We start from the raw sequence: 19,640 nt of genomic DNA on the forward strand, positions 1-19,640 counted from the left end.
GACTTTTTAGTTTTCACCTTCTAAACAGTTCTAATGTGATTCCGTGGTATACCGTAAATTAAGTGCAGTCTCGGTCCCGTTACTTTAAAGAGTAACCTTAATGGAGCCATTTTGGGCAACAGCTACAGGGGAAAGGTTATAAATTTGTTACAGCAATAACGAAAAAATATACATCAAAATAAAATTTAATAATACTTTCTATTTTACTTTTTAAAATATTTTCTACATTTATTTAAAAACTACACAATTAAAATGTAACTGATTTTGTTTGTTTTATTATAGAGTTTTATAAATAGGTATTTAATTTTCCTAAATAAACAAATTAAAGTAAAGATACAAGAATTAAAAGATGAACTCACCGTTTCATTATGTTCGTCCATTAGGTCGATCTTATTTCCGACCACAACGATTGGCACAGCGGCACTACCTTTTATCTCCAAAATCTGATCGCGTATAATTCTTGCTTCTTCAAAAGATTTAGGATCTATAACTGAATAGACAAGTATAAACGCATCACCACTGGATATAGATAATGCTCTCATAGCTGGAAATTCCAATGATCCAGCCGTATCCAATATTTCCAACGTTAAGCGTACACCATTAACGTTGAACTCTTCACGATGCATTTCTTCAACAGTTCTTTTATATTTTGTTGTAAAATTTCCATATAGAAATTGTGATATAATGGAAGATTTGCCAACTTTAGCCCCGCCTAAGACAACTATCTTGTGTTTTGTTCCGCTCGGGGTTGATGATCCACTCTCCTCTTCTTCCTTTGGCTCTCTCTGACTGTCCGCCCTACACAGAAAAGAATTCAAACTGTTAGAATTTAAAACAAAAAAACGCAAACATACATAGATGCGGAATTGAACCATCTAAGATTTACAGCTATACGAACAAATAGAAGGACCACCGTAAACCTGTTCCGACTAAAGATTCTAAAACTAAGCTCCTCACTAGATCCGCATGCACTCTATCAATGTGATTCTCCAAACAGATGTATGAATTCATTCTCTTTCCCCCATACAGACAAATGTATATGGTACGAGACACATTATTAAAGGAGTTTGAGAGATGTCTATGAAACAGACATTCAAGTGTTCAGGAACATACCATTTGCTATTCAGGGCCACTGAAGTAAAGAGACGCGTCTAATTTTTCCAGCCTATATACGTCCCTCATTATCTGAAATTCCTTACATGCAGATTAGAAAAACATTAGTGCTCCTGCACTGTCTGGCTGTACAGGACTGATATTAATCCCTGGAAAGAAAATTGTTCACCAAGACCATTGAAACTATAAATATTGCAGGTCAAGATTTTATTCATGATTATTATTGAAATGTTTTGACTAAATTATTTCTACAATGATTAAAAAAAAAGATTGAAGATTTAGTGATACGATCTGCGTTGACTTTGACGATTTTTCATTTAAATTTTATAACCCATAAGAATAAATAATGAATCAGAGAATCTGTAGGTATTAAAAACTATTAAAAGTATTCAGTGTTAATCTAGTAATAATTACAAAACGTTATTCTGTGTAAAAAATTAAATTATAAATCTGCCGACAGACTTACGATTATCGGAAAAGATAACTGATGAATGTTGAAAGTTCATTGATATGTAAATTAATGTCTTTAATACTACTACATGATTAATAAATGTGTTTTGACAGTTTATCATTGAGAGAGGAAGCGAATAGAGATTGCAACTGATTGATAAACAGTACCACAATCATTGAAATAGTAGTTGTCATCTACCAAAAGATAATGCTGCTATTATGGTAGGAATATGGGCATTTGTACATATACAACGGGTTTTCAACATTACATCGCTTTCCTATAAATAGATTCACCATGACAGTGGGCTGTTAATTCTGTCTAGTTCCTAGAACATTAACTATTTATAAAGTAAATAGAATTTTTGACAGATGTGGCTTGATTTACGACAAAGTTGTTTCATTGCTTGAACAAAAACTAAAAGAATTGGTAATTGTCATGTACGCACTACGTATTATTAGTAATTTTGCCTTACTTATACTTAACCCTTTCTATTTCTATTCTTAATAAATATATACATATACAGGTATTTGATCATAGGTACTTAATTTGTATGATTGCCTCTTAAACAACATATCATCTTCCACAGTCCCACCATTACGTTTACTCAGTTTAAAGTGGTGCAAAGAGCCCCAAAAGAGGAGTATTGCCTCTAAGTTCATTTAGGCCGATTGTTAATAAATGAACTTATTCACTTTGGCTTGAGAGATTTTTTCCTATTACGACTATTTGTGTGTTCACGTATTTTTGCTTAGCCGTGAATGGCTCAGGACCATTGAATACACTAAGGGAACCCTTTCTGGATAGGGAAGCTGTCATCTCCATAACCTTTTTTTGAGTTAAATGCTCAAGCAACTAGGCCATATACACAAATTCTCGTCAGAATATCCAGAAAGTCTCACACTATCTTGTATTAACTTCAAAGACTTACCAAGCATTGTATGTTTGGGAATATTACGATACGGAAACTAATTTTGTTGTTTTATACTCTCAAAAAGACAAGTACATGACTAGCTCCACTTACCATTCTTAGGTCGAAATATCTTAACCTCAGATTAGCGCTGTACACCTGACTGCCATTCCTTCTTCTAACTTAAAGCCGCCCGAGTACTTCTCGGAGTTATCAGTTATACATTAATGATTAATTGCTAACTTTTGGCTAACATTTATTAGACGTTTCTTAATAACTTCAAGAGATCATCTTGCCTAAATTATTTCAATATACTGCCTTACATTTTAAATCCGTCTCGTTAACAAAATGAATTGTGTTGTACCCTAAATGAAAAAGTTAATAAAAGAAGCAAGTCAAATGAAAAAGTAATGCAATTTACTTCTCAAACTAAACCTCCACTTAATAAATTCTAGAAGCGTCACTAGATGTATTTATATATATATATTAGAAAACTATCTCAAAAACGAAAAATCGCGGCTAGATAAAGCTTTAACTTGGTTTAGCAGGTTCCATAACACTAATTAGGAGATAACCAAAAGCTACACGTATCACTTAACCTGACTCAAATATAAAACCTCTCATTACATCAATATTGCCACCACAAACATTAATTAAAAAAATTACAACCAGATTTTAAGAAAAAACATAAGAAAACACAAAAAATGTAATAAATTATTAAAATAAATATAAAAATTATCAAAAACAAAAAAATTTACTGTAGTAGTGTAAGGTTTATCTAAGACTGGGAATATAAATAACTACGGCTGGCTGTATTGACAGTGTTTGCTAAACTTAGGAGGTCATTTTTCTTTACAAAAGTGTAGGCTGTAGACTGACCAAATAAAATAAAGAGTGAGAACTTCTAAAGTACATGGTACTGCTCCCTCTAGCAATCTACAAGAATTGGAAACAGGCGTCGCAGAGGAGAAATAACTAAGATAAGGGGGAAAAAGAGGAGGCAACATCGTCCGTTCAGGACATAGCAGGAGGCTGTTCATAAACCACTCCTATATTCTTTTTATACCACACAACCACGTTCTACCAACAACACGACGGCCCAAGAAACTGCTAGTACATTTTACATCAATATTATTCCATATTTAAAATTTACTGCATTTTTTATTGTATCTTGTAGTTTTATTTAACCAGGGCTAATAAAGTATCCAAGCACAAAACAAAACATACACAACTATTCCGTTGTTGATGTTCCTTAAACTCTGAGATTTAGCCTGGAGGCTGACACGGAGCGCTATCTGATAATGAATGTAGTTAAGAAGTAAGTCCTATTACCAACAAGTTTAATCCCTGTAACTTTATTAAAATTATGTTATAAGCAATTCTTTTTTTAAAGTGAAACTTGGAAGTTTTACGATAGAAATTTCGAAGATGATTTTTGGAAATATGCCATATTAATATCACTAATTGTGGAGAATATATTTTTGACTTGGCTCTACATACCTATGTGAATCGGCCTTTTCACATTTGAAGTTAACGAAGACTTACACTTCGTTCTCTACCTACACTGATTCTCCATACATAAGTTTCTTTATCATTATCTTTGTTTGGATATACACCAAATTATGATTTCTTCGTTAGAAACATGCAGGCATGTGGCTACTCCATTAATGATAGGACTGTAAAATTAAATATAGTATAAATCTGTATTTCTCCTGTAGTTACTTCTCAATTAATAAATATTAGTAATATGATGTTATGTTGATTTAATACTCTTTCCTCCATTTTCCTTAATTATTTATATAACTGACAAGTTTTTATGTATTAAATATCACGATTTTTTTAAATTTTTCATAGAAAATATCGATCCTACATTTACAGAAGTTGACAACCCCGGATCTAGACGTATGAAACACCTAATCAGGGCAGATCAAACAGTTATTTATAGCCCACTCATGATAAATCAGTTAAATAGGCCATTCTAACCCCGGCCAGGTAATATATCCAACACACCTACGCAAGTTCTGTTGATAATGGGATTTAACTATTGATTGGACTAATATGGCCGACTAATGCAGATTTATCTAATGATGAAAAAGTGCGATTCATTTCTTACTTTATTCTAAAGTTTTTTTGCATGAGACAAAGACGAAACTTGGGTGACAAGTTCACATAATTTCGTATAATTCCCTTCTAAGATTAAGATTAAGATTAAGATAGTAGATGGGACGGGACCTATGCCCCAAGGCACCGCAGCCACAGAAGACTTATTGTGCCAGTCCCTTCTTAGTTCTAGTAGGCGAACCCTCCCCTCCTAAAGAGGTCAAGGACTTTCCCTACTAGTTCTTTTTGCGCTACTATCTCCTTCGGCCTCAACGTTCCAAAGGTTTCATAGCGCAAACGTTCGATTGCAACGCAATCGAACAACAGGTGAGAGGCCGTTTCCTCCTCTTCCTGACATAATCTGCACAACGGCTCCGAGCTGATAAGCCCCACCCTGCGCAGATGCTTCTTGAACCTACCGTGCCCCGTGAATAGGCCTGTAATCAGAGTAATCTGATTTCTGCCCAAACACAGGGTCTCTTTGGATCTTTGCTTACACAGCCAAGGCATCAAGGTCTTGCTGTGTTTAACCCCAGGACACATCACCCAGTTCTTTTCATGCTCCCTCCAGATCCAATCTCTGAGAGCCGCACGAACCGAACCCCTGGTTCCCTTCTAAGTTGTTGTTAAATCTGATCGATAGTAAAAAAAATGTAGTGTTCAGTTGAATAGTCTATCACTTCTCGAACCTCAGAAGTATCGAAACAATTTTGGAGCTAATTTAATAGAATCATTATAGAACCTCTTATGAGTGCTCAGAAACAGGGAACATAGTATTCTTATTCAGTTTAATAATGATCAATAAACTTACGCCAAATAAAGTTACTTAAATGTAAATTAAACACAGAGAGGGAGGAGTTAGCTCATTGGTTGACGCATACTAGATTGAAACGTAGTGATCACGGGTTCGAATCCAGCTGCAGGCCCTGAGATTTTTCTCTTTCTAGGAGCTTCTTACAGCTCACCGTACGGTCATGCACATGTTTGTAACGAGGGAACACTGTCTGAAGTGCCAATGATCTCAAATGTTGACAGGCCTTGGCCTTAAATAAAAATAAAAAAATAAAATGCAAGGTAGAGCATTAAATAAAGGGAATTGCTTACGTCATTTCTAATTGGCTTAAATTAGTTGTGAGTGATTAAGGCAAGAGATTGCATAATCAGAAAAGTATTTCGAACTCCCAGTCTCGTATCATTTAATAAGAAATGTAGTTTTATTTCTTTTTGACAATTACAGGGGAATTAGGGAGAAGTTTTTTCTCATTAAATGTTGGGCAACGTTGTTTTAAAATTAGACGAGTAACTTTTGGAGACGATAGATGTTAGTAGAAGAAATGTTATTATTTGAAGAATAAGATTGACTGCTGCAAGAAGCCAGCCTTTATTCTAGGATATTTATATAGAATAATAATAATAATACAAAAAAAAAAGCTTGCAATTATAGACTGAAACGGCTAAGTTGGTTGGATGGCCGGCCGAGATGACTGCACCCGGGAGACCAAGTTCAAGGACGTACAGGAAGTTACTGGCTGAGAGTGTGTGTGGAACGGGACCAGTTTCCTATTTTAGTTGTCAACCCTCTCCTCCAATCATCTTCAATGAAACACGCCTTCCACAGACTTTTAGTGAACCAGTTTTTTTTCTCCTATCCTGATTTGATGTTTATATATAAAGGGATTTGTAGGGCCTAAGAGTTTATATTCCACTCTGGTGCTTTAAGCATTATTTTACTTTGTTCGCAAAAGAAAAGAAAAACTTGAAAAGTTTTCCCTCAAAATGGCAGCTAAATTTTTCGTAAGTTAATTTTTAATAATTCTGTTTTTAGTTTAAATTAATATTGGCTATTATTTAAATTTTGTTAATCTAAGGGCGTCAACATCTGAGGTTATTGACGCCCAGATGTTCTTTTAGCACACTGCCGGCTTCCGGATAGTATTCTTTCGTTTCAGTCGATACTGTCCATCACCGGGCTAGGAGCTGTTAAGTAGCTTTTAGGAAAGAAAAAAAAAAATCTAAAGACCAGCATATGGATTCGAACCCGCGATCTCTGGCGTGAGAATCCAGTATAACCCCCTCCATTAATATTGCTAATTAAATCTGCCGACTCTTCACTTCCTCTTGTTCTACTAGAAGAAGGCAAATTGTGTCCAAGCGGAATTTCGATTTTGGATTTAAATCTGAATAATCCGTTTTAAGGTACCCGAATTCAGAAAAAGTATTTTTTTTTAAATTGTCCTGAGTGAGCAGCGCAGCTAAAAATCACAAAAATAAGTTTAAATTTGAAGTTAGAAACCATGTCGTCCACGTAATTTTTGTTATAATTATTATTATTTTGCTTAAAAACGGTTTATCTATTTTCTTTACATTTATCGTGCCCGATGTCAACCTATTTTAGTACAATTTGTTATCTTCTTCTGTAACTGATAGGTAGCAAAATCTATCCAAAAAATTGCAGTAAGTTCAACTTTGATATCGGACCAGGTAAGCTTTTAAATCAAAAATCAGCCAAACAAGAAATGCTACTTCACCAAATCGGATGTTTCAAAATTTCTCGAAAACGATTCTTACTTATTCTAGGTTTTCTTTAAACGTGCTGCACCAATTTCATATTGTAACTATATCTAAAAACAAATCTGAGATTAATTGGAGCCCGGAGCTTTTTTCAGTGCACTACCGGCCTTCGTAAAGTGTTCTTTCGTTACAGACAACACTGTCCATTACCGGACAGAGTGCTGTATGAAGTTCCTAGGGCAAATATTACTTATTGTTACCTTAACTGTTTGTTTCCCTTTTAACATTAAGGCTCTCATCTAAGGTGCCATTTTGGTTAATATACGGTTCTACCATCTGAATATTCTGAACATAAAATAACCCAACTAAACTAACTAATTGTACGTACAATATATTGGAAGGGTAATATGACAAGAACATTGTTTTATAACTAAAGTGATTAATTTGAACCGTGGGCAACACTTGGTATTAGGCCTATCAGTTTGATCAACACTATTTCTCAGGATATGTGAGTGGAGAATCTATGATGACACCTTTCCTTAACCTGTAATATTTTACTATATTTTACCACTAATTTACTGTCCTAGAAGAAAAACTCTATTCAAATTCACAACAGATTTATGTAGAATAAGTAAAGTAAAGTAATTGCCTATTTTTACAGGCGGGCTTTACATACAACTACCGAATTAGGTGTGGACGGAGGCGACTAGCAAACATACTTTACTGTAAATTTCTTTTATTAAACCATTAAATAAAATCCAAGGCCTAAGACCGGGTATCGAACCCAGTACCATAATGCATATTTTAGCTTTGCAGGTCTCGCCTCTTAACCCCGCTCGGCTACCGTGGCGCCTGATTTGTGCAGAATATATGTTTTATTTTTAGCTTTCAAGTGGCGAAATTTAATTTAATTATTTTACGGCAGACTATTATAGCAGTATTTAACAATTTAATTATTAAATAATTTTACACAGAAATCTGGAACACAATAACAGATTAACCACAATAGGGGAAGGGGTTAATTTCTAGTTGATTATTTTAGATAATGGAACGCTTAACTTGATGTAGTTGAGATTGTAGAGTGTATAAAATCAACAGGTTTCCACTGAGGTAACCGTATACAAGATTACAAATTTTGTAATTAATTTAAAGCTACAATGACAGAAGAGGGGAGACAGAGTGAGTTGAAAGAGAGAACCATTTAAATCTTATTAATATTGAACACCAGAACTAAACGTTAAATAATTTAGTTTCCACTTTAATGTCTGTTTTCCTCACAATAACGTGCTCTAGAGCGACCGATTAGATTAACTTTTCCAAACGTTTAAACCGTTAATTTTTCATTACACAGAAAATTATTAAATCCCTTAATTAATAATTCCCTTCTAGCCTGTGGTTAACCTAATCCTAATCCTGTGGTTAAATCCTTGTAATAAGGGTGGTGAATTGTAAGGTGAATGATTGCCAAAAATCCCATCTACAAAGGTGATTTTTCTTAATTTACCTCAAAGTATCCATTTTATCAGTTGACTGATTTTTCATTAAACTATCTCCCAATATTGGAATTCGTGGATGTTTTTATTAAATCCTAGGAAATCAATGGAGCATTTTAAGCCCTTCAAAATAGCCCTACAAGTGAAAGAAGGTACCGTAATTGTATTGATTTTGTAATTGCCAATCTGTGATGGACATTATCAGTAGGAGATTTCCTCTTAGTCGACACTGAAGTGACGAAGGGAAGACATTTTATTCAAGATGCGTTATTTCCAAACGAGACATATGTAGCTAGCCGTGAGGATATGGACACTTCAAACTTCGTGGAGGATTAGTAGGTAGATTGGACGTTTGGAAGACTTGGGACTAAAGGTTTCGTATGGGAGGATAGTTGGTAACAGGATATGGCGATGACAGGAGGCAAAGAAAAGACTTATTATTCAAGACATATCATCTACATAATTAAAAACCTATCAACCAAATTCTTAAGGATATCTGTAGACCGTTTCTTTAATAAATAAAGTTTGCAATTTTTAAGCTCGCGACCATGTTCTTTTAAACTTTGTAGGCACACTAGTGTACAGCTTATTTTGTTTTCCATGTGATTTTGACTGGAAATTTGGTTTTAACGAGATTCTTAGATGACAAGCTCTCTCTCTTGTCCTTACACGTACTTTGCGAGTACAAAAAAGGGCTAACCAACACCCCCAAATTGGTAGATTATCAGTCCACAGTGCAACACGGACAGATAATTTCAATGAGTAAAAAGGTTGGTGTTGGTTTACAGTGTAGTAACATAAACCTTTTATTTCTTCCCAGAAACCACTTACGTCCCACTTATGTCAAAGAATCTTTGAGCTATCTCATTTAAGACAGAATTACTAGAAAAAGGAATTTAAAAGATTATTTGTACCAGCATTTTTTTTCTTTTTGTGTGCAGATTATTTTAGCCCTAGCAGCCGCCTGTGCTTATGCAGCTGAAGAGGAACGTGTAAAGAAAGATGTCCTTCTAGGCACGGTACCCTACGCCTACCAAGCATTACCCTACAGTTACTCCGCCCGCTACGATGACACTAGATACTACCCAGCCAAATACCAGAAGACCGTAATCGCCGCACCAACGCTGACCGCCTATCACGTGCCGACTGTGGCCGCTGCTGCTCCTGCTGTTGCTGCAGCACCATTCGCCACAGCACAAATCGCCGCTGCACCAGTCGCCGCTCCTATTGGACCAGTTGTGCCGTCCACGATTTCTGCATACTCTACTCACTCAGTCCATCCAGTACCCTATGCTAACTACCCTTATCAGTACAGCGCATATCCATTCTACAAATCTTACGTATACTAGTAAGATTCATTAAATATTCAACTTCTTTATTTAACAGTTTTTCACAATATCTACCGGCTCCAACACAAATGATTTCATCTTTTGGTTAACTGGATGTTTTTTTTTCAATTGAAAATTAAATAAATTATAATTCTAATAAAAAAAGAAATTGTTGTTTCAATTTTTAGTAATTCTTTCCAAATTTTTATATTCTAACTTGAGGCTGAACGGTTGGTAACAAGTGAGATTTTTTTCAACTAAATAAGTTGTGAAATTTGTTTCAAATAATTTGTATTTATTTCTAATCATGACATAAAATTTTATACAATGATGGAAACAATAAAGCTTAATAATACTACATCAAAGCTTATTTACATAACGTGTAAGTTGGCTAGGTGATCAGGCAAAAGTTGGAAAATACGAGGGTCGTTTGAAAAGTCCGTGCAAAGTCAGAGAGATAGCACCACTGGCGCGTATCGAGGTTATGTTTAGTTAGTAGCATCTCTTGGAAGAACACACACCAAGTTTCAGCCAGATCGGTCTATTTCTTTGTGTTTGGCATTCGTTTGAATCGAGGAAGTCGAGTGATTTTCAAAAAATGGACGAAAAAGAATTTCGTGTGTTGATTTAACCTTCATGAAAGGCAAAACGCCTGAGGAGACTAAAGAGAAGCTTGATAAACATTATGGTGACTCTGCACCTTCGATTAGAACAGTTTATAAGTGGTTTCAAAATTTTCGGAGTGGCCATATGGGCACAAGTGACGCTGAACGTTCTGGACGCCCTGTTGAGGTTACTACTCCAGAAATCATTGATAAAATCCATGATATGGTGATGGATGACAGAAGAGTGAAGGTGCGTGAGATTGCTAGTGCTGTGGGCATCTCGAATGAACGGGTACATAATATTTTGCATCAACATTTGGACATGACAAAGCTATCCGCAAGATGGGTGCCGCGATTGCTCACGCTTGACCAAAAACGAAATCGTGTGAAGTGTTGCAAGGACGGTTTGCAGCTGTTCCAGAAGAATCCGCAGGGCTTTAAGCGTCGTTTCGTCACTGTGGATGAAACATGGATACATCACTACACTTCTGAGACCAAAGAACAATCTAAACAATGGGTTACCAAGGGGGAATCTGCGCCAAAAAAGGCGAAGACCGTTCCTTCGGCCGGAAAGATTATGGCGACTGTCTTTTGGGATTCGCAAGAAATAATCCTCATCGACTATCTGGAAAAGGGTAAAACTATTACAGGTGCATATTATTCATCGTTATTGGACCGTTTGAAAACCGAGCTGCAAGAAAAACGCCCACGATTGGCCCACAAAAAAGTCCTTTTCCATCACGATAACGCACCAGCTCACACCTCAGCAGTTGTGGTCGCAAAATTAATGGAAATAGGGTTCCAACTCGTTTCACATCCCCCCTATTCTCCAGACTTGGCTCCCTCGGACTACTATTTGTTCCCCAATATGAAGAAATGGCTGGCGGGAAAAAGATTTTATTCAAACGAGGAGGTGATTGCAGAAACGAATGACTATTTTTCAGACTTGGACAAATCCTATTATTCGGAAGGGATCAACAAACTAGAGCAGCGTTGGACGAAGTGTATAAGCCTAAAAGGAGACTATGTCGAAAAATAAAAAAGGTTTACCCCAAAAAATTAAGTAGTTTTTATTTTTGCACGGACTTTTCAAACGACCCTTGTATAGTCAGGAGTTTTTCTTTCAGAGGTATTTTCCCGTTATGCCCAAATGAAAATTGAAAAGTCAACGGATTTAGGTGTCTATAAAATATATTGTTTGAACACTCCAAGTGTTTAATTTTAGTCTTGCAATTTTTTAAAAACATTTTATGTTAAAAAAAATCAGAACTGGAAAGACTAGGGAAATGTTAGTGACCTTATTAGATCGGGAAATACGTACCGTGGACATTTTTCTTTTTCTTTACTTAATTTCATTGAGAGACCCTAAGGTAAAACCAACTGAGTGCAAAAAGGGGTTAATTAAGTTCCATTGAAATTAATTTAACATCCCTGAAACAATGTGTTTCACTTAAACCAATGACTTTTGAAAATTGTTCTGCTTGCTTCAATAAATGAAGTATTTATTTTACTAATTAGGTGACAATGAATAATATAAATAAATGAACATTAACGAAAATGGACATGTTCTTAGACTTAAGTACGCCTAACTTCCATTGAATGTTGCTTAAGTTATGCCAAGCACATATTATCTTAGTACAAGGTCGCTCGCCTGACCTATTGCTATATTATGATAATCAGTTGAGGATCACTCGGTTGTCAACTATTGGATAAACAATAATTAGTAGAACGGCATTGGTCGCAATTTAGGCTCATTATATATTCGAAGTTTAGGGCTTCATACAACAGTTGCTAAGTTTCCCTCTATATTAATCGATTTGGTACAGAGATTTCGACTTTTACCTATGTCAGCAAGTGCAGTACGAGATGCAAACTAAGTAAAGTCAAATTCTCTAAACAAAAATGACCAATCTACCATTGATGGATTAGAGTTCGAAAACCGGTCAGGAATACAATCAAAATAAAATCAAAGAAAATTGAAGCATTCCAAAAATAAGAAATAAGACAGAAATCAATTGCAGTGAAGTAGAGACAAAACAGGTTTTGCTTGGCGAATGATTTAATACGAGTTATTTGTAATTGTCGAAAAGTTCTTTTATTTTTGTAAATGAGCCTAGGAAATCTATGGGGAAATGGTGGTCAAAACTTTAGTAAAAGCAACGCCAAAAACAAATGGGCAACGTCGACCGTTCCATTAAAAAAGTTCTGCTGTGATCTTGTTACTCGACTATTTTTTCAAAGTATAATTATAGTTTGTCCTGGGGAAGGTAAACAAGGTTACTTTAAGGGGAAATCAATATTTCCTACCAGAAAAGTAATACTTTCCATCAATCAGGAGCAGTCCAAATCTTGCTTGGCTATAGCCTGTGGGAGCTAAAGAAGCATTTTTAAAAGGCAGTGGGGATGTGCAAAGTTTGAGCGAGAAGTTAGAAAAGCATTGTTACCCACTGGGCTCCTAGGAAGACTGGCTCACTTATCCAAAAAATCAGGAGCTAGGCTATGTAGATTGAAGAGAGTTCTGAAGCAGGAAGGAGCATCTAAATGCCGAAAGAATGACGTCAAAGCGGTCGAAAGTGAGAATAGGACCTTAGACGAGTGTCAGAAGAGTTGGTTGGATGATCAGACGAGCAACTAAGAGTTTATAGATAAAGCGAAAGCGAGAATAGCGTACTCTCGACTAGAATAGAAAGAAAGTGATTTTTCTGAATGATACAGCCAACAAGAAAAGAATACATGAAGAATTGGAAACTCTTCAGGAGCATAAGCAGGCGACCTGTAGTGAGTAGCCTATGGAGCCAATGGTCTTGAAGATGATAGACATTCCACCAAAAGCTGGGTTCTAGAGAACGGAATAGAATATTCTCGGAGGGCATGATTTAATACTGCCTCAGGGTTAACATAAGCAGATTAACTTATGCGAGCGAATGGTCAGGTACGAATGTATTCTAGGAGCAGAATAAAGAAGTCAGCCAGAATGATCCTGTAACAATTGAGCCTGTGACCGAGGTTATAGTGAAAAGATGAGATAGAAAAGAATCAAAATATCATCTAGAGTGGTGGACCTCAGATAGGAAATAACAAGACATGCCTGCAACTATCAGGAGAGGAAAAAAAAAGTTCTGATGAAGAAAAAGAATTGGTAAGAGCGCAGTAAATGACGAAACAAAACTGAAAAATAAAGGACAACCTCTGAAGAAAGAAGAGTGAATAAAAATAAGAGAGACACAAGTAAAATGGAGCAACTTTAAGGGGGAAAAAATAATTAAGGCTACTTCGAGACCTGCAAAGCTAATATGCATTGTGGTATTGGGTTCGATACCCGGTCTTGGCCTTGGATTTTATTTAATGGTTAAATGAGAAATAGTAAAGTACAGCAATCCATCTATAACTCCTACTGCATCTGACTCATGAATACCAACAAACACACCATAATGAGTAATGCTTTTTATTTGTTTAGCCCCTTCTCTGGATCAAAGAAAGGCTAAATCATTGTCCCATTCAAATTTTGGTGGCAAAGGGTTAGGCCAGCTAGCAACTTTACCTGATGGTGTTATTCACTATCTATCTTATAACATTGGCGTTTTTGATGTCTTAAAACGACTTATAAGTACGTTTGCTAGTCGCCTCCGTCCACGACACCTAGTAAGTCCCGCCTAGTTGGACATTAAGCCAAAATAGGCGATTACTTAACTTTAATTAAGGCGTCTTTTAAGTCTTTTAAATCTTTTAAGTAAGCGTCTAATCAGGAAATAAAAGTTCCCAAATCCAATAATATTTCAGAAGTATTAAAATACAAACCGGAAACATTATTTTTAGCTCACACACAATGAGCAACAATCTGAGTTCAGCATTCTAAACCTTAGCTCATTATCATACATAATTAATCCTCTTTGCACACTCAACAAATGATCACAGTTTGTGCAATCATTCTTGACATTGAAGAGAAATCACAATCGATATTTTAAGAAACATTGAAGGTGGTGTCTTTACAGCCGCACCATTTAATTTAAAATAATTAAACTTTATTGGAGGGTAATTACACCAATCTTTTTTTAATGGAGATAAAGATTTAATCTGAATACAGGAGAGCTGAACAGACACCCCCTTACTTTAGTAATTGATGTACTAAAGAGAGAATAGACTGTCTATTAATATAAACATTAAATCTACAAAAAATAATAAATTAAGAATTAAAAAAAGAGAGTGGTGTATATACTCGTATATACATGTTACTAGTCCCTAATTTACAAGTTTTCTGCCCATGCTTGGGGTGATCATTATAACTGGCCACTGTGCATCAGATATTAGTTGAATAAACTCTAATTTTCATTGAAACTCTCTTTTAAATCAAGGCCATTTTTGATAATTTCGCATTTACATATATGTAAATAAGTAATTTTTTTTTTCTTTTTTTTTTTTACAGCCTTATTATACGTTCATTGCGTTTAAGCAATAATTTATTTAAATTAAAAAAATATATACATATCTGGGTTTAAACAGTCAAATCATAAAACCACAACCGACTTATTTAAAATTGAATTTCTTATTTTTAATTTTTTTGGGACTTCAAATAAATTGCTATACTTTATTAAATTCTATGGTGGACTTACAGGACTAGAGCTGGTGGGGTTCAGCCAAACCTACAGAACATACGGACAGTACAGGACATTTCAGGCAAAACTACTGTCGACAGATAGCTGACGCTCCTTTCTACGGTGACTAACCTCACTCTTCACAACGACAACATTCCCTTCATAGACCAACTCGCCAAGACTAAATACCAAAAATTCCATACTGTTCTCTCTACTTGATCTAATCCTCTTGTACTGTCAACCAAGGCAGACCATTTTTCTAGTTATAGTTAACTTTTATATAAATCATGTCTCAACGAATTTGAAGACCGTACCTACAGCAGCAGCAGCAGCGCAGAAAAACAGAAGGCTGTATAAATCAGCATCGTGTTATAATACAGTATAGGATACTTGACTTGAGGCGTAGCAAAGGGCTATGAAGAATCGAACTGGGTAGTGAAAGGCCATGTGCAACAATTCCCGAAAGAGTAAGGCTCTGAAAAAAGACGTAGTCTGATTCTATTCGGATAGCCTCTCTAAGTGACAGAGGTCGCTTTTGATCATTGTATTAGAATCAAGACCTGAAGAGGGAGACTGCCCCTTATGAAAACAAAACCACATCATGAAATCTACCAGAAGGGATTACAGAGCCTCGCTGCAGTCGCGCTCTGTTCTAATCACATAAGTGTCTGTGTTAAATTCGAACACTCCATTCACTGCCAAACTGTTACACAAAAATCTTATTTTGGCGAAAAATTCAAAACTGAAACAGGATGCAATATCTTCCCTCTGTTTAGGGCACAAAAGAAACGACAACAAAAAAGGTAATACTAAAAATATAACTCAAAATATATGATCCATTCTCATATGCAAATAGAATTTTACGAGTTCTGGTGAGAACTTTGATACATTCATTGATACAAGAAAATGAAAAACTGTCTAAAGAAAAACTGGGCGGGATCGTTTTCCATCAATGTCAGCTTCTACAATTCACCCACATTACTTACACAGGCTCACCAAAGAAAAGAATCCTAAGCGTGGGAAAAACGTTATTTTTAGGCTGTACAAGTAGAAGAGGAAAAATCAGGGGATAACTTCTCTTTTTTTCTAAATATATATATGTTGAAATAAAAATTGTTTTCCCAAAGTAACGATCTTGTTATTTTCTTGCATTAGCAAAAATCTTTCCATTGAATGGATGAGTAATTTGAACAGAAGCTTTTGGATCACATGTGAAGTGATTGATTGATTTTTATCCCTCTTCAGTTTTTCTTTTAATACTTTAATGGATACTTTGAAAAATATGTTGTTGACTAGGGATGCCACAGTTAGAATAAAGCCAAGGCTGTGCTGGATTACAATTCGCGATGAGAATTTGTGAAATTTTTAATTAATTTTCTTCCTCAAAAAACAAAAAAAATCCTGATGTCCAGGTAAACAGGAACAGATTATGAGTAGTAAATTTCCCAGCATCCTTAAAAGTTTGATTGAGAGCAGATCTTTAGGTTTTTCTCGATTTTTCTTCTTTTTAATACATGATTTTTAACTTTCAATTTTCTTCGCAAATGAACATCTGAAAATTAAACATTTCAATCAGTTTTCTTTTTCAAATAAGACAACCTATTACAAAGGGAAAAATTAGACCCGCAAACTGACGAACTTTCAGCCGGGAAAAATAACTGAACATAGGCAAATTTAATCTGTTTAAAATGATCCTTTTAGAATGCAGCTACCTACTTTTATACTCAGCTTTTCTTAAGTCTTAAAAGTACTTCATAAACGTTCGGGCTTCGCCTATTTATCCAGTATTTTATGATGATAAAACTAATCATTTCCTTAATTCTAAAAATATTTTTGGTAGACTTAACCTTAAAGGTTGAATTTTACGCTAAAGTTGCATTTTTATTTTATTTTTTTAAGTAACGCGTGAACCGATTTTCACGAATGAGGTGTCATTCGATTCAGAATTTTATGTAGATGTGCTTTTTGGGTGGTCTCGAAGCTGTACATGAAATGGGAGAGGAGTTAGCCCCATGTATGTATGAAACCCCCTCCAAAATTATTATTACTAAAAACTCAGTAAAACTTAACCCGATTTTGATAAAATTTGGCAGGATGAAAGGGTTAGGGCTCTCCCTTAAGTACGGTACCATTATAGCGACCTTCTGCTCTTACACCTACTAAAAGGCAAGTTTTGCTGGACTGCTAAGAATCTGTTTCAAAGTGTTCCATGGAAATTTTGCAAGTACGAACTACTGGACTATGTTATAACCTTAACCTTTATAATTATGAAAAAATAATTTATACAACGCTATCACATACATACACAATTACTTACAGAAACTAAACTTTGAAGAAAATTTGGCCATTTTCCAGCGACAATCGGACTACAGGAAAATCGATGGAACATGTAAACCAAATTTTTCTGTTTATGAAAACTGCAAAAGACTTTTAACCCCTTTGCGCTATTGATTAATCAGCAAAAAATGTGTGCCCACCCCACTGGGAAAAGAAAAAGCAAAATATGCTTTCAATATAGCATTGACTACTTGGTAACGGTGTAACATTTTGTCCCCTAACTTCGAGCGTTGATTTCTCTATTCCGGAAATACTCGAGAAATGCCATACTTTATTATTATTTGATCCATTTTGTCCACACCCAAACAGTTCCATCTTCTTCGTCTGAAATTCTAGATTTTTTCCCGAAATGAACAAACAGTATCGCTAGATTCACTACCAGTCAGTCTCCTCATCCTCGCTTATCATTGATCGCTCTCTTTTTGAGAGCTACCCATCCACTACCTTCATTATCCATTCTAAGTATCTGAATAAGGATAATACTTACTAAAAATAACAATGAAACTATTATTTGTACTGGACCAGGTTTTAATTTATTATACCGTTATTAATCTAATATGTAGACTAAATAAAAAAGACAGTTCTGTGTAATTGCACTAATTTCACATTTGAATACGAGGGTCGTTTGAAAAGTCCGTGCAAAAATAAAAACTACTTAATTTTTGGGGGTAAACCTTTTTTATTTTTCAACATAGTCTCCTTTTAGGCTTATACACTTCGTCCAACGCTGCTCTAGTTTGTTGATCCCTTCCGAATAATAGGATTTGTCCAAGTCTGAAAAATAGCCATTCGTTTCTGCAATCACCTCCTCGTTTGAATAAAATCTTTTTCCTGCCAGCCATTTCTTCATATTGGGGAACAAATAGTAGTCCGAGGGAGCCAAGTCTGGAGAATAGGGGGATGTGAAACGAGTTGGAACCCTATTTCCACTAATTTTGCGACCACAACTGCTGAGGTGTGAGCTGGTGCGTTGTCGTGATGGAAAAGGACTTTTTTGTGGGCCAATCGTGGGCGTTTTTCTTGCAGCACGGTTTTCAAACGATCCAATAACGATGAATAATATGCACCTGTAATAGTTTTACCCTTTTCCAGATAGTCGATGAGGATTATTCCTTGCGAATCCCAAAAGACAGTCGCCATAATCTTTCCGGCCGAAGATGATTAAAGTCATGCGGATTCTTCTGGAACAGCTGCAAACCGTCCTTGCAACACTTCACACGATTTCGTTTTTGGTCAAGCGTGAGCAATCGCGGCACCCATCTTGCGGATAGCTTTGTCATGTCCAAATGTTGATGCAAAATATTATGTACCCGTTCATTCGAGATGCCCACAGCACTAGCAATCTCACGCACCTTCACTCTTCTGTCATCAATCACCATATCATGGATTTTATCAATGATTTCTGGAGTAGTAACCTCAACAGGGCGTCCAGAACGTTCAGCGTCACTTGTGCCCATATGGCCACTCCGAAAATTTTGAAACCACTTATAAACTGTTCTAATCGAAGGTGCAGAGTCACCATAATGTTTATCAAGCTTCTCTTTAGTCTCCTGAGGCGTTTTGCCTTTCATAAAGTAGTGTTTAATCAACACACGAAATTCTTTTTCGTCCATTTTTTGAAAATCACTCGACTTCCTCGATTCAAACGAATGCCAAACGCAAAGAAATAGACCGATCTGGCTGAAACTTAGTGTGTGTTCTTCCAAGAGATGCTACTAACTAAACATAACCTCGATACGCGCCAGTGGTGCTATCTCTCTGACTTTGCACGGACTTTTCAAACGACCCTCGTACATAACAGTATTTAGTTAAAAGTTAAGCACAGTATTACCAATACGAAAAATAATAAAATGTAGCAAGTAGTACAATATCTCAGAAAATTTAGTAGACGTGCGATGTACGTTATTTTCAGAATAGGAGAAAATTATCAAAGACGTACATTGCACGCTAAAATAGCGCAAGAGGTTAATTTTATTTACTTAACTTTCTTTACTAAGGAAAGAGAACAAGGCTGTACCATTCACTTAGTACTATAAAGTAACAGAAAAGAATAAACGGAAAAGTAGGCACAAGAGAATAACTTCGAACGATATAACAAAAAAAAAAAATTATTAACGATTTCCGTTCAATAAAACAACGGAATAATTAACAAAGAAGCAGTAATTAACTTTATAATAAATAAAAAGAAGAAAAGAGTTGTATT

At 35.6% G+C, this 19,640-nt stretch overlaps 2 protein-coding genes and 1 long non-coding RNA gene across 6 annotated transcripts in view; 1 reads left to right on the top strand and 2 right to left on the bottom strand.

Annotated features, from left to right (window-relative positions):
* The window catches only part of LOC141454658 (ras-related protein Rap-2a), a 234,324-nt gene that overhangs the window by 5,752 nt on the left and 208,932 nt on the right, over positions 1-19,640 (bottom strand). For all 3 annotated transcript variants that reach the window (XM_074129129.1, XM_074129128.1, XM_074129127.1), the window contains exon 3: positions 360-798. In XM_074129129.1, coding sequence (XP_073985230.1) covers positions 360-798 — 439 coding nt within the window. The remainder of the gene's footprint in view (positions 1-359; positions 799-19,640) is intronic.
* On the top strand, positions 6,168-10,268 carry LOC141454554 (uncharacterized). The gene is made up of 2 exons (XM_074128926.1): positions 6,168-6,365; positions 9,517-10,268. Exons 1-2 carry the CDS (start codon positions 6,348-6,350, stop codon positions 9,922-9,924), a joined length of 426 nt encoding a protein of 141 aa, XP_073985027.1. The 5' UTR covers positions 6,168-6,347; the 3' UTR covers positions 9,925-10,268.
* Positions 11,357-19,640, bottom strand: part of LOC141454662 (uncharacterized) — a 59,454-nt gene continuing 51,170 nt past the window's right edge. For both annotated transcript variants that reach the window (XR_012458861.1, XR_012458859.1), the window contains one exon: positions 11,357-16,652. This is a non-coding gene — a long non-coding RNA (uncharacterized lncRNA). The remainder of the gene's footprint in view (positions 16,653-19,640) is intronic.

This window comes from Rhodnius prolixus, unplaced genomic scaffold (genome assembly GCF_049639745.1).
Source record: "Rhodnius prolixus isolate KJV_2025 unplaced genomic scaffold, Rpr scaffold_9, whole genome shotgun sequence".
Lineage (NCBI taxonomy): Eukaryota > Metazoa > Arthropoda > Insecta > Hemiptera > Reduviidae > Rhodnius > Rhodnius prolixus.